The 22,311-nt window shown below is 38.8% G+C and overlaps 2 protein-coding genes across 15 annotated transcripts in view; both read left to right on the forward strand.

Moving 5' to 3' along the window:
* The window catches only part of ODF2 (outer dense fiber of sperm tails 2), a 40,126-nt gene extending 34,544 nt beyond the window's left edge, over window positions 1-5,582 (forward strand). For 12 of the 13 annotated variants that reach the window (XM_007475078.3, XM_007475079.3, XM_056822609.1 and 9 more), the window contains 5 exons: window positions 673-831; window positions 1,854-1,954; window positions 2,841-3,003; window positions 3,272-3,397; window positions 4,495-5,582. In XM_007475078.3, the coding sequence (XP_007475140.1) occupies window positions 673-831; window positions 1,854-1,954; window positions 2,841-3,003; window positions 3,272-3,397; window positions 4,495-4,683 (738 nt within the window). In that variant the 3' untranslated portion in view covers window positions 4,684-5,582. Of the gene's footprint in view, window positions 1-672; window positions 1,005-1,853; window positions 1,955-2,840; window positions 3,004-3,271; window positions 3,398-4,494 lie in introns of those variants that run through there. The other variant, XM_056822637.1, reaches the window with a different exon arrangement.
* Window positions 5,583-6,519: 937 nt separating this feature from the next.
* The window catches only part of GLE1 (GLE1 RNA export mediator), a 41,579-nt gene continuing 25,787 nt past the window's right edge, over window positions 6,520-22,311 (forward strand). The window contains exons 1-6 of one of the 2 annotated variants that reach the window (XM_056822653.1): window positions 6,520-6,783; window positions 8,462-8,677; window positions 9,689-9,799; window positions 20,247-20,395; window positions 21,255-21,315; window positions 21,744-21,998. In XM_056822653.1, coding sequence (XP_056678631.1) covers window positions 6,685-6,783; window positions 8,462-8,677; window positions 9,689-9,799; window positions 20,247-20,395; window positions 21,255-21,315; window positions 21,744-21,998 — 891 coding nt within the window. In that variant the 5' untranslated portion in view covers window positions 6,520-6,684. Of the gene's footprint in view, window positions 6,901-8,461; window positions 8,678-9,688; window positions 9,800-20,246; window positions 20,396-21,254; window positions 21,316-21,743; window positions 21,999-22,311 lie in introns of both variants that reach the window. The other variant, XM_007475088.3, reaches the window with a different exon arrangement.

The raw sequence follows: 22,311 nt of genomic DNA on the forward strand, positions 1-22,311 counted from the left end.
ATCTAGATATACCTGCTTATCTAAGTTGTGATATGGTCCTAATTGCTACCTACTACCCCCTCTGTCCCATGCCCCCAAACTCCACAACAACCCACAAAAAACCCACATTTTACCTAATTTGTGTAATGGCAGAGAAGAAAGGAGCCTTTGCATATCTGGAGTTTGGGGCTGGTCTGTTTTTATTGAGTAGCATTTTATTGAGAAGTATTTTATACTGTTAGACATCTAGAGTACCTCATGTGGCTCATAAAGCACCTCAAGAGTATCATGTAGTAGCTCATGACTGGAAGATGAGATGAGTCATCCAGAATGGAATCCTCCATAATTATTAGACTATTAAGTATATTATATTATAACTATGTTATGAGGAGAATTTATATATATAATTATTTTAATTATTACAACTATTAGGTCAGCTACACTAGAGGAGAGCTGGGCATTTTACAGTGAGTGACTCTATGTTAACTTGTACATTTTGAAGTTTTTCAGGGCAGGAAGTGAAATGGAATGTTATTTGCTTTTCAATTTTTAGAATCTCTCCTTGTTGTCAAGAGAATTATTGCATGGCAACCTTGATGAATATTTCATTTAACCCTACTATTAGAGTACTCCAAGAGGTTAAAAAATATGGGCTGGTCTTTACCAAAAGATATCTTTCTTTCCCTTTTTAAGGCTCGTAAGCAGTTCCAGGCTCAGCTGACTGACCTTCAACAACTGCCTGAAATTCTCAAAATCACTGAGGCTAAGCTGGCTGAATGTCAGGATCAGCTTCAAGGCTATGAAAGGAAAAATGTGGACCTCACAGCTATCATAGCAGATCTGCGCACCCGGGTAAGGGACTGGCAGAAAGGGTCTCACGACCTGACCCGAACAGCCAGCCGGATACCAAGATGAATGAGTCGCACGCCCCCAAAGGAAGATCACTTCCTTTTCTTTGGCTGCCACTTTTCGAAACGAATTAATTCTCATCAACACTGTGAAATAAAAGTCTGGTGTGCCAAACAGTTTTGTGTTTGCAAATAGTGATTCTAGTGATAGGAAGCGTCACTTTGGAGTTGCTTCTATCCATTCTGATAGCTGGATTTTCTCTTCTTTCATAGCCTTCATGTTGGTTTGAGATTTAGCTTCTTACACATTAGTGTTCCTTCATTATCCTCAAATCAAGCAATCCACAGGACCTAGGCATCAGACATTCTCTATCATTGCTTTTCTCTTCATACTTCAGTTGTTCTCCCTTTCATTCTTTTGTTTGCAACTCCAGTATCTAACATTCTCTTCTGAGGTAGTCATGCCTGATGTCTCTGTGCACACTAATAGCTTATTTTTGTTACTTTGGGGCAAACACTCTTTGCTTTCTTCAGCAAGTTCCCTTAACCTCTATAAACTTACATATCCTTATCTTGAAAATAAGGGAGTTGGATTAGGTGACCTGTAAAGTTACCTCCCTACTCTTGTATTCAAGGTAAAAATTCCAGGCATGGTTATTTGTAGGCTAATTTGAGTTTATTCTATGTGTGTCTTGACAAACTAGTTGTACCTTCGGCTTTCAGGGGTTGCCATGGCATCTCTTGATTAAGAAAGCAGCATTATGTTTTCCTAAGAGCAAATGTTTCTTTTGGGAAGGTGGTGGGGAAGCCTTCATTCTTAGACTTTAGATCTAAACTTCTTCAAGCCCTGCTTGGGCAGCAGGGAAGGTATAACTTGGCACTGGAAGCTGAAGGTGACAATCAACTTCATCAAGGAATACCATCCACAGATGTACCATTCATATGGATACCAGCTTACCGGGAGAAGGGAGGACAGGACAATGTATCACTTTCTGTGTAAAATGGTCTCTTTTCCTGTCATTTTAGATTGAACACCAGGGGGAGAAGCTGGAGGTGGTGAGAGAGAGACATCAATATTCTCAGGAGGAAAACAAACAGCTAAGCCTGAAAGTGGAAGAACTAGAGAGGTTAGAGTCACAGTGTCCTGTTTCTGTCCTCATCCTTTTTCTAGGATCCGAGCCCTTCAGTTCCCACTTTATGCTTCCCCACTGAAGAGTTTGGGTGACTGACCCAAGGCCCCGGAATGGTGGTGGCCTAACTTCAGAGGGAAGAGCAACCAGAAAATCTTTAGGAAAAGTTGCTTCTATTTCACCTGCAACCATCCATACAGTCTAAAGTACAGCTTCTCTGCAGACCTCTCAACCTTGGAACACCTAAGAACCAAGACACAGCCACCTTCAATAGGCTGAGAGCTTAACCCAGTCCCTGGAGAAAGGCATATTTCATTTAGGCATGGGGCCTGCTTTAAATGGGGCAATTGATATTGATACCTTTTGGTGGTGGGTATTTTCCTCCTCATTCTATTCTCTGATCTTTGTCTTTCCTTCCCATGACTTACCCTGAGTCTTCCATTGTTTGATGATGGCCCTTTTAAAGCTCCTTGAACCCATGACCTTCCTATCAGCAGAAGGTGCCTTCATTATGAGTGCCAAAATGAACAGAGGGAACAGAAGCACCCATCTTACTAACAATAGTAGAAAAGCAATGCATGTCCATCAGATTTACTCTTGTGATCAAATTCTAGTAAGGGTTTTGGCATTTCTAGAGACAACTCTATATGCTCCATCCCATTATGACTTTATGGTATAGTTCCTTACCTTGCCTCAACCCTTTCCTCTCTTTGGTCTTTTAATTTGATTTATTCTATATGCTATTTACTTTGGGACTCTGATTATCTGACAGCATGACTAGAATGTTTAGATTTGAGTGCCACTCTGGGGTGGCAGACAGGCCATGGGGATGAGTGATGGGGAAAAGTGGATAGGGAAGACTTAACTTAGTGCTTTTATACAGGAAACTTGAGTGTACTAGCGCCCAGAACATTGAGTTCCTCCAGGTGATTGCAAAGAGAGAGGAGGCAATCCATCAATCCCAGCTTCGGTTGGAGGAGAAAACCCGGGAATGTGGCTCTCTAGCACGACAGCTGGAAAATGCCATTGAAGATGCCAAGAGACAGGTCAGTGGTGCCAGCTCAGTCCTGGCCTGGCTCTCCCACAGACCCTTTGTTGTGATACAGTGTGGAAGAAGCGTGGCAGAGGTTTGCTTTCTCTGTTATTGCCTTTCCTTGCCCCCCTGCCTCATTAGTAGCACGACAGGAAAAAAGTATAAGGTAAGGTATTAAAGGTATTTCTTTTAAGGGAGTGGGAATCACACAGTGTTTTGTGAAGGTGGTGGATGCTAATATTGGGAAAGCAACACATAATAGTTTTGGACCCCTTCTCCAGGTGGAACAGACAAGGGAGCGTGCAGTTTCCAAGGAAAGAACGGCTCAGAATAAAATCTTAGATCTGGAAACACAGCTGAGTCGGACCAAAACAGAGCTCAACCAGCTACGACGGAGCCGAGATGATGTAAGTTAAGCTGGATGGGGAGGAGAGCAAATAAAGCAGAAAGCAGAGCCTAAATTTGGTGTTAGGTGATGGCTAGAATTCTTCAACCATCCTCAATACCAAAAAACCGAAGGGATTATTAGATAATGATATCTTGGCAGGTAAGGTTTTTCTGAGGTGAAAGTTCTAGAATTCTCAGGATCCAAAAAAATAGATATTATTACAAGGAAAGCCATTATAAGTATGTGTAAATCTATGGCTACCCTTTACACACAATCCCAACAGATTACATATTTGTCATAGTATAGGACAAATTTTTCAATCCTGGACAAGTAAATTGTAGGGTGAATCTGTGGGTTTTATATCATCATTAAGGTTCCCTCTTTCCATAATCCTCATAACAGAGGGATAAAATTCTCAACTAGAAAAAATCCTTCTTTATAAAAACCCTTATACTCTAATGAGACTTCACCCACTATTTGATTTCTGTGTGTGTGGAGTAGAATTTTTGGGGAGCTTTCACCCTCAGAAATCATGCTAATGAGACTGAAGACTTAGATAAGATGCTGGCAGAGAAAAAGCTTTATTTGGAGAAAACAGTGGACAGTGGGGAAGGGGGAAGGGAAGAAAAAGGAATTCTGCCCATACTACCTGCTTGCTCAGGGCAAAAATGTCCTCTCTCTATGTGTAAGCACAAACTTGTATAATAAGGCTGGGACTAAAGAAACAATTTAAACTCCCTGTTCTTATCTTGCCCCCCTCTCCTAGAGCTGGCATGTTTCCCAGCTACAGATAAACTCAAGATTTTTGAAAATAGGTCAGGAAAACTAAATATTTTATGGGGTGGGGGGGTGCAGTTTTAGTCTAAGGAAAAGTAATACTCGGGTCTTGAAAATTGGGGTTACAAGCCTAAATACCACTCTGAGAATTACACACTGAATCTCATCCCATACATGTGTTTAAGCCTAACCTAAAATGAACGTTGTGAAAAATTCCAGTCACAAAAAGTTATATACTATAGCTCTGTAATGGGAACTCCGTTGCATTGGTTAAACAGCTTTTCTCATGCTCCTCTCATGCTCCTTTGGGCCTTAAATTCCCTCTATTTTTCTCTTTAGGCTGACCGCCGGTACCAGAGTCGCCTTCAGGATCTAAAAGACCGTCTTGAGCAATCAGAGAGTACCAACCGAAGCATGCAGAATTATGTACAATTCCTTAAATCATCCTATGCCAATGTTTTTGGGGACAATGCTCTAACTACATATTTAACAAGTTCTCCCATCCGTTCCAGATCACCTCCCATATGAAATAGCACTGACTCTTTCATGGAGCCTGACTATTGGGAAGAATTTTTCTGGAAGTCTTTTTTGCTTTCCCTCATCTCCAGTTGGTGAGAGCTTCAGACATCTTGTCTAGGTCTCTTGCTCTGGGGAAGTCCATGTCAAATTATCTTTAGCATAGAATGGATTGGCAGTTTTATAGCTTCCCCTTTTTTCCTCAGTTTAGATCAGATTGGAGTTAATTAACCTGAATAACAGTTTAGATTTTATAACAGCTAAACTTGTATATCTCTTAGATACTTTGTTGACTGAAAACATCTTTCTTCTAGACTCTTAACTCATTGTTCCATCTCCCAGCTGCTTTCTACAGAGATATTTATTACCAGTTCCTTTGAGACACCCCTCTCCCAATCACTTCTTATTCTTTAAAGAAACTGATGTGGTTTTCCCTTTTTTCTCCCAGAGAAAAAAGAAACTGTTAGTTACTGGCTTACATTTTTTTTTTAGCATGAACCCCCTCCCCCTGGCCAAGTTGTGAGCATGTCTCTTTTTAAAACTATTTCTAACATTTCCTTCAAGATTTCAAAAAATCCCTTTGGATAGTTACTCCAATCTGCTGAACCTCTCGTGTCATGAAAGCCCCATGCCATGAAGCCACACTTGTTTGTCCTCCCCAGAGCACTTAAGGATAAGACAGTGTAAGAATTTTGTTTTACTTTGCTGATAGTTTGATACTGATTATTTTCAGTGTTTACTTAATTGTTTCATTTATATCTGTGAAGTGTTGTTTTTATATTATTTGAGTTTTGCAAGATTCTTTTATAATTTTTATTGGGCTCCATTGGATGATCAGCACTCCCCTCCCAAAATGAATTATTATAAGGTGTTCTGTGCAACAAACTATTAAAGATTTTTAAATAATTTTGCTTCTGGAGTATTAGGCTTTTCTTTAAATTATAATTTGGCTCTTTTTGATTCTTTTCTCTTGGGATCTTTCTCTATTTGCCTATGAGTAACACAGTTTAGTTCCATAGAGGAAATGAAGAACCACAATACAAAAGTGGCTTAGTAGAAGCAGAGTTCTTTTAAGGGAGTTTCATTATAATCTTTTAAATAGAGAGGGTGGATTAATTTGATCCCTTCATTCTAAACAAGGGTACCCCAGTCTTTGTCTTCTGTCCACTTTTTTCCCAGTAAAGGAAGTAGACTGTCCCTCCTTCCTTGCTTTTTGCCTCCCCTATCACTCTGTGAGAATCAGATGACATTTTGAGTGTATTGAATTGCTGGAAGGAAATTCTTGAATAGAGTTCCTTTGATGCAATACTGTATTACCACCTTTCAAGAGAGATTGGGGAGAAGCTAGTTAATTCAGTGGGTGGATGATCCAGGCCCAGATATGGGAGATCCTGGGTTCAAATATGCTCTTTGGTACTTTCTAGTTATGTAACCCTGGGTAAGTCACTTAACTCCCATTACCTAGTTCTTACCACTCTTCTGCCTTGGAACCAGTACACAGTATTGATTCTAAGAAGGTGTAAGAGCTTAAAAAAAAAAGACTAGAGATCAAAATCTGAAAGTAGCCAAGATACAAGCAAATAAGAGTCAATACAAATTCTAATGATTAATTGAAGGCCATTGATTAATGCCTTCATCTCTATCATTTATATCGATGGAAGGTGACATAACCTGAAGAACTCTTCCAGATGAAGTTATCCTTTTAGCTGTAGTGAGCCTTTTAAATCCGACCCGCCCCTTTTTGTTTATGAAGGCAGCGAGGTCTGGGCCTAGGAGCCCGAAGCCCTTCAGGGGCGGGGCCTCGGTCTGAGTCATCCCATGGGCGGGACCGTTCTCGCCCGTTGGGTCCGAGGGGGTTCCGGGATATAGAGCCGGCACCGGAAACGGAAGCAGGAGTCAGTTAGTAGGCCACGGCGGCCGATTCGAGAGTTCGACTTGTCACAAGCGTTTCTTCTGTGAGCTGCCACCCAGCGTGGGCGTGGAACCCGTGGCCGGGGCTGGGGGGGAGGGGTGATGCCGTCAGAGGGCCGCTGTTGGGAGACCCTGCAGGCTCTGAGGAGCTCCGACAAAGGACGCTTGTCCTACCACCGCGACTGGCTGTTGAGGGGCGAGGTGAGCGAGGCGCATATTTCCAGCCTCCATCCCGTTATGTTCCTGCGGTCCAGGGCAGCTGAAGCCCCGCTCCGTGCCCCTCGCCCAAGAAGAATCGGGACCCTGCGGGGGAATGGGGTGCGAGCTTTGGGGTGTCCTTCCTAACCCTTCCTATAGTACACGTTAGACTACTATTGCTTTCTCTGTTCTCATTCTTTTCGAATTTTGCTCAATCCCATCTCTGCCTCTAGCTTGGAAATGGAAACCCCTCCCCCGTCTTCCTTTGAGGGCCCCTCCCCTTTTATTCCAAACTCTATACCGATTCCCTCCTCTCAAAAGCCTTTTCTAACTATCCCCCCCTTCTCCCGAAAACGATCTATTCCTTTTTTCTCAAGCCACTTTTCCTCTTTGTACTTTGTTCTCTTTGCTTTTTACCCTAGTTTGCTTGTATCCTTGAAGCCCCAGTGCCTAGCTTGATGTCATGTGTCTAGTGGGCGATTTAAAAATATATTTTTTTAAATTTGTTAAAAGCTTCTAAAGGATGCAAAATGAAAGGAAGTTCAAAGAGGAAAAGTGGTTTAGGAAACTTGAGGCAAACATGTAAGGTAGGTGTTGATAGATGAGCAAGGTAGTTTAAGTGGGAAAGTGGAAATGGGTGGTGCAGGTATGGAGGGAGGGATGAGGGACAAGAGATGTTTCCTAGCGCCCTAGAACCTTAGAATTCTCTTTGCCCTTTCTTCATTGGGTTTTATGGATTCTGTTTCTTAATATCTTTCACATACATCCATTCTTTTCCATTTCTACTCTAATTTAGGGTATCTTATACTCGTAGATACTAGGCTCCTATCTTCCTTATTCTCCATTCATTCATAGCCTGCCTAAATCCTTAACTCACACAGAAGTTGATCCTGTCAAAATATCCCTCCAACCCCATCCCAGACACTTCTTTACAAAGCTCTCCTTGCCCAACACATAAGATCAATTAATTGAATTTCCTTAGAAAAGGTAAGAAAGGATAGGAATAGAGAATGTGGTGGGTAACAGTTGCCCTTAAAAAGAATACTTCCTTAGAGATGAGAGTAGGGAGTGGTAAAAACAAAAAACATAAAAAATTTTTGAGATGTAGGGAGAGGAAAGTTGAGTGAGTTTGACTCATGGCCTCCTTCTTAGTAAAGTAACATGGTTATGTCTTGAAAGTAAAATACCCAGGAAAAGTTAAGGGTTTCAGATTTGATAGGAATTGTAGAGGAGCCCAAAATTGACTGCAGGGTTTTCCATAAATTGTTAATAAATGTCAAGTAAAGATGAGTGTCTAACTAAATTTAGGGTAGCAGTTGAATTTTGGAGTGATCTGACACTTTAAAAAAGAATAGTAAAATTCATTATTAGACTTATAGTTCTTAAACAGTGGAATCTGAAAGAGTAAATAAATAATACATTCTGTTCTGTTGGAATTATATTTGAATATGTTCAAAGACAGTCTTAATAAGTTTTGACATCTTAAAAAGTTTTTTTCTTCATCTCTGATTTGGAATGAGATTGAGGGAGAAGTTAGAATGAAGCCTTTTGTTAAACTTTCAAAAAGGCTTCAATTGGTTTTTTGTAAGTTGCACAGAAGATCATGTGGATGAAATGAATTCTCTGTGTATTTGAACTTTTGATGTGGAAAATGAATTCATAACTGGACTCTTCTCTCTAGGAGATTTTGGAAGAATGTATGTCCATTCCTGAGTTGTCTACTTACTCTGGATGGGTGGTAGACCACATCTTGCCTCACTCTCACCAGAATCAACATCCCTCTGAGAATTCAACACTCTCTTCTGCTCCTGACCAAGTATTGTCTATTCCTAAATCTCCTGCCAGACATGCAAAGGTATCCTCACCAGTTTCCCTTGCAGCTCCAACTGGAACTCAGGTAACACTTTAGATTAAACCAAAAAGAGAGTCAAATTAAATTGATTTAACCATTCCCTAATAAAGTGTCATATGAAAAAAATATCCTAGTTGTGAGAAAATAATAATCTGAGTAGATAGGTATATAAGGGTATGTGTTAAAAGTACACCATCCAGTTTCTTAAATTTCAAAGTCTTATGATGAATAAAAAGTAATATTTTTAGGCAAAATTCTTGATTGAACCTTTAGAATTACTGGTGCCAATATTTCAATGATGTCTTGGCTGGATGTTATAAAAGTATGGTATGTAACATCCTTTATGTTATCTAATTCATTATAGATGTAGCTTATGATTGCTCAGATATCACTTCAAAGAAGAAAAGTGGTCTTGGGCTGTGTATGGTACTATTTGTTCTACCATGCTTCTCCTATATCACATTATTAGCTAAATATTCTTATTTCTACAGTACCTTGTATACAGTCTAAGATGAATGCTTTGTAAACTATTCTAAGGTTTTATATGAATTGTTGCCTTTCATTGGATATCCTGGACAAGAGACCTCTAGATGCCTAGTTTTTTTGTTTTGTTTTAGATTTTTTTGGTGAAGAGAAACTGCTTCCATGGCAGAAGAGTAGTAAGAAGAGCTAGGCAATGGAGGTTAATGTCTTGAGGTCAGATTAGGACCCTCTGGTCTCTGGGCCTAGTTCTCAGTACACTGAGCCACCCAGCTATTCCCTGGGGACCTCTGTTTTAGAAGACATAAGGTCATTTACTGTGTTGGGCAGTAAATGTAAGGAATTTGCTGCTCCAAGAGGTGGTGTAAACTGAAAAGATAGGTGTATTTCAATAAATTCAAGGGACACCTTTCAAGTTGACATTGTGAAGGATGGTATATATTAGATGTTTAACACATTTTATCATCACTTATACCCTTAGGGTGCATTAAAGGTGGATTTCTTTTTAGATGAGGAAAAAAGGTCATTATTGATGATTACACTTGAAAATATTTTTGCTTTTTTATTATTACACAGTGTCAGGATGAATACCATCAGGCAAAATTTGTGGTACTTCGCCCCTCCCGGGGAATGGAGGTGGAAGGATGCATTCGAATGTATGAGGAGGTACACAGGATGAAAGGAACTGTAAGTAAATCAAAGAGTAGTAGATGTTAATTCTGGCAACACTATATATACTTTTGAGCCTATGTTAAGCTAAAAAGTTGAGCTGGAGAAGATATATTTCTCATAGATTTTTTTTAATCATTTATTTTCCCACAACATGATTTGAGTGCCCTCCTGTATCTTAAAGACTTGTTCTCTGAAGTGATTCAAGGGATATAGGTAGATTTAAAGGCTGGAAGGGACCTTAGTGGTTGTTTAGTCTAAAACCCCCTCTAGCCCTCTCATTTTATAGAAGAGGAAGGTCACACAGCAAGTGGCAGAGCTAGAATTAAAACCCGTATTCTCCGACTCTAGATATAGCTCCCTTTCTACTGCACCATTTAAATTAAAGTACATTTTAAAATTTGAAATGAGGGACAAAAAATTTAAAACAGAGATTAGAAGTGTGAAGTCTTTGACACTGTCAAAGGTGGAAAGAGAAAAGCACAAATTCAGCCATCCTGTAATCTCTACTTTATAGGAAATGGTTAGGGAAATGGGAAAGATGACAGTAGTTTTAGTCATCATCAAACATTATTGAGTACTTATTACAGTGAAACCACTAAGAATACTACTGCTTTCCTGATTCACTTTCTACCTTCTCAGTCTCCTTTGCTGGTTCATTATTTGTATCACACAACCTGAGAGTATTCTCTAAGGCTTTGTCTTAGGTTCTCTTCTCACTGTCTCAACTCTCATGCAATTAACTCATCTTTATTTTGGTGACTACTTGTTCTGTATATCCGACCTCAGTTCTCTCAGTTTCTGAGGCTTCAATTCCTCAGTGTCAGTTCCACAGTACCAGTCCTGTTGTATATTTCAGGCTGGATGTCCCAGAACTATCTCAAACTCCACAGGTCCAAAGTAGAACTCATTGTCCTTCCTCTTAGACCTACTCATCTTCCAAAACCAAACTATTTTTGTCAAATGCACCAGTCTTCTAGTTTCCCAAATTCACAATCTCATTGTCAGCTTGGAATATGACCTCTCCTTCACTCCATTTCCCCAGTTGGGTGCCAGATCTTGACTTTTCTATCTCAACAACATTTTACAATCCTTTATCTTAAGATCAAATACATTCATGACCCTGGGGAAGTCATTTAACCCAGTTGCCTAACCCTTATCCCTCTTCTGCCTTGGAACTTATACTTAGTATCAGTTCTAAGGCAGAAGGTAAAGGTTTAAAAAAAAATTCAAATACACCCCTACTTAGTAAACTTCATGATTCCCTTTTGTTTCTGTTACAAGACTTAACTTTTTTTGACATAGTTAGCAATCTAGGGAAGCTTGTTGGCCTGATCTCAGTTTAAATGAATAAAATAAACTATATGTGAAGCTTTTGAAATACAGTTATCAAAATATTTTAAAATTTTTATTTTTTTAACATTAAGAAATTTTTTTGAGTTCTGAATTATCTCCCTATTCCCTTTCCCCAATCCATTGTGAAGGTAAGACATGTGATATCAATTATACATGTGAAATCCTATAAAACATAATTCTATGTTACCTATGTCCCTCCCCCTCTAAAAAAAGGCACAAGAAAAATAAAGTGAAAAAATTCTCATCAATCTTATACACTAGAATTTATCAGTTCTTTCTCTGGAGGGAAATTTTTTATGAATTCTTTGGAATTGTCTCTGTTCAGTATTGCTGAAAATAGCTAAGTCATTCACAGTTAATTGTGATACAGTATTGTTTTTATTATGTGCATTGTTCTGGTTCTGCTTCACTTTTTGTTGTTGTTGTTATCAGTTGTACTTGACTCTTTTTGACCCCATTTGGGATTTTCTTGGCAAATACACTGGAGTGGTTTGCCATTTCCTTCTCTAACTCATTTTACATAAGAAAAAACTGAGGAAAATAAGACTGACTTCCAAGGGAGACACAATAAGTGTATATCTGAGGCTTGATTTGAACTCAGAAAGAGAAGTCTCCCTGACACTCCCATTTTTAGGCCTGGCTCTCAATCCATTGAGCCACCTAGCTGCCCCCAGTACAATTTTTAATAGCCATTTTCTGACATTTTACAATCTATGTTCTTTTTCCTTCATCTTTCCCAAGATGGCAGCTAATAGGATATGTTGTACACATATTATCATTCAATCCTATTTCCATGTTAATATTGTGAAAGAAGATGCATATTGCTTAGAAAAATATTCATGAAGGAAATAAGTGAAGAATAGTATTCTTTAATCTGCATTCAGATTCTGTCAGTTCCTTCTATGGTGATGGGTAGCCTTCTTTAGTGAGTTCTTTGGAGTTGTACTGGATCCTTGCATTGCTGATAATAAAATCCTTCACAATTGATCATTGTACATTATTTAAGGTTTTAATTTCTTCAGTATTTTTTGTGTGTGTTCCTCTTTTACTAAGCTGTTGCCTTTTTTTTCATGATTTTCCTGTATCCCTCATTTCTTTTCCCAATTTTTCTCCTACCTCTCTTATTTTATTTTTAAAAGCTTTTTGAGTTCCTCCATTAATTCTTTTGGGGCTTTAGAGCATTTCATATTTTTCTTAAAGGCTTTGATGCAGCAGTAGTGATTTTGTTGTCTCATAGTTTGTGTTTTGGTCTTCCCTATCTTCAAAATAATATTCTATATTGAGTTTCTTTTTTTGTTGTTTGCTCATTTTCTAGCCTTTTTCTTTTAACTTAAAAAGCTGTTAAAGTTGGACTCTGTAACTGTAGCACTGAAAGTGCTATGTAGCAATGAAGGTAGCACTATTCTAAGATTCAGGTTCTTGGTGCATCTGCCCAATTGATGGGCATTCCTGTATTTTCCAGTTCCTTACCACCACAAAAAGAGCTGCTATAAGTATTTTTGTATAAGTAAGTCCTTTTCCCCTGTCTTCAGTCTTTTTGGAATAAAGACCTAGTTAGTGGTATTGCCGGGTCAAAGGGTAAATTCATATAAATCTTCCCAGGTTTTTCTGAGAGCATTCTGCTTATCATTTCTCATAACACAATAGTATTCCATCAGAATCATATACTACAATATGTTTGTCCATTTCCCAATTGATGTGCATCCCCTCAATTTCCATTTCTTTGCCATAACAATATTTTTATAGCCATACATCCTTTTCCTTTTTCTTTGATTGCTTTGTATATAGTTCTAGTAGTGGTATTGCTGGGTCAGAGGGTATGCATAATTTTATAGCCCTTTGGGCATAGTTCCAAATTACTTTCCTGAGTGGTTGGATTAATTGACAAATCCCCACCAGCGGTGCATCAGTGTCACAATTTTCCCCCATTCCCTCCAACATTTGTCATTTTCTTTTTTTGTATGCTTAGCCAATGGTGTGAAGTGGCACCTCAGAGTAGTTTTCATTTGCATTTCTCTATTAAACAAGAGTGATTTAGAGCATTTTTTCATATGACTATAGATGGTTTTGATTTCTTTGCCTGAAAATTGCCATCTATAGTAATGAAAAAATGCTCTAAATAACTCTTGATTAGATAAATGCAAATGAAAACTTCTCTGAGGTGTCACATTATACCTATTAGACTGCTAATGTGACAGAAGGGGAAAATGACAAATGTTGGAGAGGATTGGGGAAATCAAGACACTAATTTGCTGTTTAGAGTTGTGATCTGATTCAGCCTTTCTAGAAAACTATTTGAAACAACACTATTACTAGGTTGGTATCCCAGAGAGATCAAAAAAGGGAAAAGGACCTACTTGTACAAAAATATTTATTGCTGCTCTTTTTGTGGTGTAAAAAAATTCTTATACAGCACCCCCCCCAAAAAAAAACCCCTTTTCTTTCTTCTGCTGCTCCCAAATTAAATTTGAGGTGTTCTTTAAAGTTTATTTGGAGGATAATGTTGGAAGAGTTCAGCAGAGTTGCTGCCTCTACTCTGCTATTTTAGCTCTACTCCCTATCATCATTTTTTTTAAGTTCACAGACTCTAAGTTAAAAATACTTGCTCTAGTTTATACTTGTACTTTTTAAAGTCCTTCTCAACCTAGTGAAGGAATTGTGGGAATTGAGTGAACTACATCAAATTCATTTTGAGACTCAATTCTTTATCTAGCTCCATTCCCTTTCTATTCAGCTATGGGTCTAGTTGAATTTCAAAAACTTTTTTCAATTATGGAAATTGTGGGTGAAGTGGATAGGGGGAGACTTTAATTACTTGAACCTAGCTTCATGTGGCTGGGAAGCTAGACTACTGATACACCTTGCTTGGAGTCTATGGCTAAATCCGTGATGGTGAACCTGTTTTGAAAGAATGTTTATGAGTTTATTTAATGTCTTTAATTAAAAGTAATCAGTAATCAGTATGCTGTGGGAGTAGAAACAGAAGAAAAACACCTGCTTGATCACATGGGTCGAGGGATATGATTGGGGATGTAGACTCTCTACTGCATAATAATATGGACATAGGTCTTGATCAAGGACACATGTAAGACCCAGTGGGATTTGTATGGTGGCTATGGGAGGTGGGTGAGGGGCGGGGGAGGGAAAGAACATGAATCGTGTAACTATGGAAAGCCTGTAATAACAAGAACCAGTGCCTGGCCCAAGGAGGTGAGGTCATTTACCTTATTTTTCTCCCCTACAGATCTCTTGTCACCTCCAGGTCCATAGAAAAGTTTTGAGGTCAGATGTCATACTCGTTTCCTCAAATTCTCTGGCTTTTTATTACTCCCACACTAGGGATTCAGGGAAAAATAATTTAAAACTTAGGTTTTAGTGCAAGTCCAGGGTCTTGCAAAAGGAAGGAATAAGAAAGATCCTCAATGCACAATGTAAATCAAGCATAGGACAACTATTTATTTACTTCACAGAAAAGAAATGTTTACTAAAAGAGAATAACAAATATAAGAGCTTAAACAAACAGCACTAATTTATAAATGTTATAATCTACCAGGAAGTGGAGATTTACACATCAACATATCCAAAACTATGTTGCTGACTTGGTATTTAATACTTCACTTTGACTGCACTGTCCAAAAAAAGTCCCTCCAACTCTATGTCTTCTGCAGACCATGCCAGGAGTTAAACTAATAATTTCCCTGCCCAGATTCATCTTTTCCAAGATAGGTTGGAGTCCTCTGCTCCTTAAGAGTTACAAGGTTGCCTCTAAGCAGGTTTGTGCTGGAAAATGTTTAACAACTGGCTCTCTAGAAATGTACATCATCAGATGTTTAACTTGCCTTATTAAAATTTTCTCCATCGCTTTCTTAAGACTGACGACCAACAAGACAATAAACCAAGCCCTAGTTTGTGGGAGGATCTTAGAAGTATAAATGTTTACATTGAAAATTTAACCTTGGTTCTCAGTTTACCCCTGACTCTAAAGTTGAAAATGTCCATTTCAAGGTGGACAGTCACTCATAAAAGAAACAAGAAGTAGCTCAAGTCCTAGACTTATGCTCCTCTGGACAGGATCTGTGCTGATTTCCATGTCTCCAACTACTTCAGGGGAGAGAGGCATCGACCTCCTTCCCTCCATTCTTTGGAGACCAGGAATGAGTCATATCTTTTCAGGTCCACAAGGAGGATGACTCTTCATGACTCAGTGACCTGTCCTCTTGATGCAGACACCCCTTGCATTTATCCCAGAACTAAGAAGATTCGTTTTGTCATCCCAAATTACCTAAATCCTTTAATATTGCATCAGCTCAAGCGGACAGCTAGAAGCCCTGCATGTTCCATGGGACATCTCCTGAAAATCCATCTCTCCTCAGGTTCCATGAGGTGTACTGTAATCTGGCCTTTCTTGCAAAGCCTTTAGGATTTATGTAAGGTTTAAGAACATGGAAGCAGGGACTTCCAGGGAAGCATGGCTGCAGAGTAGATGCGGCTGACTTCCTCTCCTCAGACCCAACGACACAGACGACCTCAAAAGACCCCCAAAAAAACAACCATCCTCATAAGAATGGAGAGACCTCACACTAAGGCACAGCACTGAAGGTAGGAGGGACTCCGGCATTTCCACAATATAAGGGAAAGCTGACCCACCCTCTACCCACCACGCCAATGGAGCCAGTTTAAGTTGACATTGGCCAGAATCAACGAGTGAGGGAGGGGCACCCCAGGACTGGCAGCCCCAGGTCTGGGGACCTGAGTAAGACCACCAAGGACCCCCTCCTGTGAGTAGTAAAACCCGAAACCCCAGCAGGTGGAGAAAGGGAATTCAGATCGTGGGTGGCCAGAACTAGCGCACTATAATCAACGAGTGTGCAAAGGGATCCCCTGAAGTAAGCAAGGGGCACCCACAGGTCTTGGGAGTTAACTAAAAACATGAAAGACCCACACCTGAGAGCAGTAACACCTGACACGCCAGCAGGCAGGGGAGGGCAGACCCTGGGCTTCCCTGGGAAGACAGCACAGCTGTGGAGAATGGACAATTTGCCTGAGGCTAAAGCCTTAAGCATTAAACCCTTACACCGAAAGCCAGCCCTCCTCATTCAGATTTCTGACTGGAAAGGGGAGAAAAAAAACCATAGAGATGACAAACAGTGCACAGGAGCAACAGCCTCCAAACACCAAGAAAAGCAAGAAGAAGGGGGTAACTTTGGACACATTTTATGGAGTGAAAAGACAAAATACAGAGGAAATAGAAGAGGAAACACAAACAAATGCTCCAATACCTTCCAAAAGAAATGGAAATTCTCCACAAGCTCTTGAAGAATTTAAATTGGAAATTATGAAAAAGATGGAAGCTTTCTGGCAGGAAAAATGGGAAATAATGCAAAAGGAACTCAGCAATCTGAGGGACCAAAATATGCAAATGCAGAAACAGCTCAAAGCCTGAAAAACAGGTCAGAACAAACTGAAAAGGAAAACCAGTCTTTAAAGGACAGAATCAGGCAACTGGAAGACAATGATCTTGCAAAAGAGCAAGAATTACTAAAGCAAAGTCAAAAGACTAAGGAATTAGAAGATAACATAAAATATCTCACTGACAAGGTGACAGACCTGGAAAACAGGAAGAAGAGACAATCTGAGAATCATTGGCCTACCAGAAAAGCCAGAAATAAACAGTAATCTTGACATTATAATACAAGATATCATCAAAGAAAACTGCCCGGACATTCTAGAACAAGGGGACAAAATATGCATTTAAAGAGTTCACATAACCCCTCTACACTAAATCCCCAAAAGACAACTCCCAGGAATGTAATTGCCAAATTCCAAAGCTTCCAAGCAAAAGAAAAAAATCTTACAAGAAGCCAGAAAAAGAACATGGAAGCATCCTCTTCTAATGAGAGGATTTCAACTAAGCCAGAAGTTAGGGAAATCTTAAACTACCATTAACCAGTGTTCTGTGGAGCAGCCCGTGATGGAGACTACATAAGGTGGCCCAACACCCAGAAGAGTAGAATTTGCTATTAATGTCTAAGAGTAGATGATGAGTTCTTGTCAGGTGCACAGGGACCCTTTGGGCATCAGCATGTCACAGCACAAGTATGAACTATTTCTCTTATAGAGATGCTTGGTCATATTCCATAAGTATTTGCCTCCCTGCTGGGAGCCATCAGGCCATGATGTCTTGGCAAGGTCACTCGTGATACCAAGAGGTCACAAAGTGGCTCTTTGGCAGGATGGACTTGCCCATTGAGCCCCCTTTGTATGACTTCTCTCATTATCATCCCTTACTAATGGAATTGACATGATTGTTGTCCTCTCCCTAGTCTCAGAAAAAGTAATATAAGAGCAAAATGTTTGTACACTATTTCCCCAAAACATCACCAAAAGATCAGACTCAAATCCAAACCCAAAATACCATCATGGGTTAACTTTTGCTTAGGTAGATCATTCCCAGCAAAAGCTGTGCCCACAAGCCAAGCCCAGAAAATTCCCTACTCCCTTTACAAAAACTTATTCTCCTAAAGCTAGTACATCAATCAATCATAAAGACCTGTACAAAATGCCTTGGTACACCATGCTTCATCAAGCCTCAGTGACTTGATTCTACCAACCAGAACCCTCCTTGAAAAACTCCCTAAACCCTGAAAAATGATCAGCCTGTTATTAAATCTGAATTGTGTTCTCAGTACCCCTTTGATCTCTCAACCTCACTGCTATGATTGTTGAATTGTGTCTAGAATTTCTGATTATCTATTTTTATTAAAGGTAATAAATAAGTGATTTTCCTTGATTGTAAGCTCAAAGCTCACAGGTTAATGAGAAAATTAAGCCACCTGTGACAAAATAATTTATCTTCTGTAGAACCTTTGTGTTTCCTGTCAGGTTCAACAGTTATCCTACAAGTATATAGAATGATCTCAGAATGTTAAAAACAATTTGTTAAAAGTTAACGTATCACTTATCTAATTATCTTTACTCGAATGTGTATATTGAATAATGTAACTGTGTGCCAAGAAAATAGGTATAAAAATAAAGGCTAAACCTGGGCATGGCGAAGCAACCACTTTATGCAGAACCTGGCCCAGGCAGATGCGCACGCGCGCGCGCACACACACACACACACACACAAATAAAATAAAATAAAATAAAATAAAATAAAATAAAATAAAAGTAATCAGTATGGAAACTGAACTTTTGATATCTAGCTCTGAGCAAAAAAGTGTGAACTTTTGAACCCATGAGCTTCTTTACAGAGAAGAGACTGAGATTTGTTATAAAATACAGAATAAGATAACAGAATAAAATCAGTCATAGTGAAATAAAATACAAGATCAGTAATTAATTTTCATATTCCTCCTGCATTTGGGGTCAAGGGCCAAAACTGAAGAGGATTGCACCTGATTTGTTATGCAGTTGGCAAGCATTGCTTAATAAATTGATATGCTAGAAAGTTCAAATCTTTGTTTCCTCAGTCATTTTAGATTCTACCTTTCACACACAGATTATGATACTAGTTATAATCTAGCTTTCAAATGTAAGGAAATGATTGCAATAACTATAAGCAGTAAGACACAAAGGAATGAACACAGTTTGGTGTAGAAATAAAACCAGTAGGAAATAAATGTAGGGTGAAGGGAATGTGAGGAGTACAATACTCCAGAGGGAATAGTAGCCACAAGGAAAGCAAATTTCTTAATCTTAAAGGAAGAATCAAATGGGGAAAAAAATAAAAGCAAAGAACTAGAATCTAAGGGAATGCTCAACAGTTGAAGAATGGCTAAACAAACTGTGGTATGTAAATGTGATGGAACATTATTGTGCCATAAGAAATGATTCAGGGAATTCTGGGTGATGTGTAAACTATAGAGTAAAGTGAGTAGGGCCAGAAGAGTTTATAGAAGATCAACTATATAATAAAGACAAACTACTTTGAGAGAGTTCAGAACTTTTGATCAATGCTTTGTCCAGTCTCAACTCCAGGGAACAGATGAAGCATGTTAACCCTTCTGTCAGAACAGTAATCAACATAAGATATAGAGACACGTGTAACCATTTCGGACATGGCCCTCATTCATGTTTCTTTTTCTTGAATGTACTTGCTATCAAAATTTTGTTTTTCAGATTTTAATTAGGGGTGGGGTTATAGGGGAGATTAACAATAGTAATGTCAAAAATAAGAGGACCAAAATAAATAAATGAAAGGATTATTGGAGCATTTTTTAAATGTACAGAAAAAAGTTCATAAAGCATAGACAGACACTATAGTTTTGAAAGTAAAATATAGAATTATAAAATTCTCAGAATCAAGCAGTTTGAAATGGAGATTCACTGTTTCGTATAGAAATGTCTTGGGTTCTCTATTAGAGTACCTTTTTGTGTGTGTTTAAGTTCTGAATAAAAACTGAAATTAAAAAAAAAAGTGGGGGGAGCAGGGGAGGTACTATTGCTAAGATTTAGCCAAAGGGTATGAGGCCCTGAACTAGGATAGTAGCTATCATAAGAAATGCAGAGGTAGAAACAAGATTTGGTAGCTGAATAGGCAATGTGGAATGTGAGGGAGAAAGAAGAGTCAAGAATGACATTGAAGTTGTAAACCTAAGAGATAGTGGTACCCTTAGCACTAATAGGATGAGCTTATGGAGATAGATAATTAGTTCTCTTTTGGAGATGTTAGTTTGAGATATTTTAAAGAGATCCAGGTTAAAAATGTTAATAGGTAGTTCCTGACCTATGATTGAAATTCAAGAAAGAGACTAGGGTTGGATAAATAAATGATGGTGGTAGTGATGGTGGGGTGTGGATGATGATAGCTTATCATTTATATAAATAAAGCTTTAAGTTTGCAAAGTGTTTCTTAGGTTATCTCATCTGGGAGTCTTCTATGTAGAGATGGTAATTGCAAACTCATATGAGTGAAAAGGTCACCAATAATAAGAATAGTAAGGGACCGCAGAGTTTACCTAATCAAACTTTGTTTTTACAAATTAGGAAACTTGAGTTCCAGGGAAATTAAGTAATTTGCCTGATAACATAGATCAGGGCAGGGACAAGATTTAAGTCCAGGTTTCCCATGTCTGTTTCTAATGTATAAAGTTTTCCAATCTTTCAGAAAGGATTAAGGCAGTGGCAGGAAGAGCATGAAAGGAAGGTAAGGGTCCTCTCTGAGATGGCCTCAGAGCAGCTGAAGCGGTTTGATGAACGAAAATCATTGAAACAGCACAAGGAGTATCAGGACCTTCGGGAAGTGATAGAGAAAAGGTAGGAACATCCAGAGGCCAACAATTTATCATCATCTATTTATCCATCCCTATTCTAATTTTTGTATTTCAATCATTGATCCAAAAGAGAATTACCTTTAAATGGGCAACTAGTGAGCACAATGGATCTCCAGGCTTGGAGACAGAAGGACCTGGGTTTAAATGTGGCCTTAGACTCTTAATAGTTGTGTGACCCTGAGCATATAAATTAACTCTGCTCTTGCCTTTCTCTCTTAGTTTTTACCAGGACAGAAAGTAAGGCTTAAAAAAATTTTTTTCAATAAAGTAATTTTGATGTCTTTTATATTACAGTTCTTTCCCATTTAAAACTCACTTGCCCACCACTTATCCTCCTTTTTCTTTTGTTGTTGTTGTTCCTGACCTGTGATTTCATTTTCTCTAACAATACAGATCACTAATTGTCCTTCATTTATATTCTTTGGGAGTTGTCTAAGATACTAAGAAGTTAGGTGACTTGTCTGTAGTCAAATAGTTAATGTGTGTCAGTTGTAGAACTTGAGCCCAAGCCCTCTTGACTTTAAGGCTATCTCTCCTTTTGCTGACACTTCTCTCAAACCCTCAGTTGTAACATTTAAGAAAAAGGGAGAAAAAACCACCCAACACAATGACTACATGTGATAATGTGTGCAGCATTCTACATTTCCCCATCTCTCTTCTGAGAGGGGCAAAATGATTATATTAGCATTTGTTTTCTGAAATCAAATTTGATCACTAAAATGAATCTGAGTTTGGTTACTTTTAGTATTGTTTGTATTGTCATGATTATGTGTGTAATGGAGAACAATTTTTGAATAAGAATTCCTAATGGGGTTTTCTTCCCCTTTCCTATCCAATTTTAGTTTCAAAGAAGCACAAGGTCAGCAGGAGAAGCTAAAAGAGGAACATCGTCATAGAGCCAAGGTCAGAGACTAGGAAATGAATATGGATAGAGTGAGAAGATTTTATAGGTCATTTTGTTTACTTTTTAGAACCTCTCTATAAGGTAGCAGTGTCCTGGGTGGGTGGTGGAATGCTAGAATTTGATTCATAGAATCTAGGTGACTTAAGGATTCTTTAGAATTCCTGCTTCAGCAACCATGATTTCTGCTAGTCCCTCCATCTGAACACCTGATGATGGAGACCTCTCTCTAAGTAACGATACAACCTGTTCTATTTTTCTCACCATTGGTTCTGTGTGACTCTGGAAAACTCCATTCCTCTCCCTGGAGCTCTTCCTTTTTATGAAATGGCTATACTTCATAGAACTTGAGATATGAAGGGAAAGGGCCTAGAAATCATTGGAGAAAGGTGCCAAAGACCAAGCTTTCACTTGATGGCCCTCTTTGTAGATTCTCAACCTGAAGCTACGTGAGGCTGAACAACAGCGATTGAGGCAGATAGAACAAGAACGGCTTAGGAAAGAAGAAGGCCAGGATCGTTTGCGGCGTCTCTATGCCCTTCAAGAGGAGGTATTGCAGCTCAACCAGCAGCTAGATCCAAATTATCAGCACAAGGACCTACTGAGAGTAGATCTGTCTGGATATGGAAGCAGAGGAAACCAGTTATGTGGACTTATTTCAGACATCATTCGGACCACCAGTGAGGTAAGAGAGACCCCCAGTAGTTTTCTTCCTTTTCTTGAACAGTCTTTTCTCAAATGTTTCTTTATGGATTATTGGGTAACTACATTATTTTTACCTTTGATACTATGTTCTAAGACAAGTTATTTGTCAACTTGTGACTTCAGTTTCTTTTTTTCTGTTTAAGAAAAGACTTGTTAGATGAAAGCTTTTTTAGAAAGAACTCACTCTGGAAAGCTCAAGTGTGGGTCATTGCCTATTATCATTACTGTTTGACGATGCATTTGTGTTTATTTTCCATACCATTTTGTGCAAATCTCTCAGCATGATGAAGTAG

Source organism: Monodelphis domestica, chromosome 1 (genome assembly GCF_027887165.1).
Source record: "Monodelphis domestica isolate mMonDom1 chromosome 1, mMonDom1.pri, whole genome shotgun sequence".
In the NCBI taxonomy this organism is placed as follows: domain Eukaryota; kingdom Metazoa; phylum Chordata; class Mammalia; order Didelphimorphia; family Didelphidae; genus Monodelphis; species Monodelphis domestica.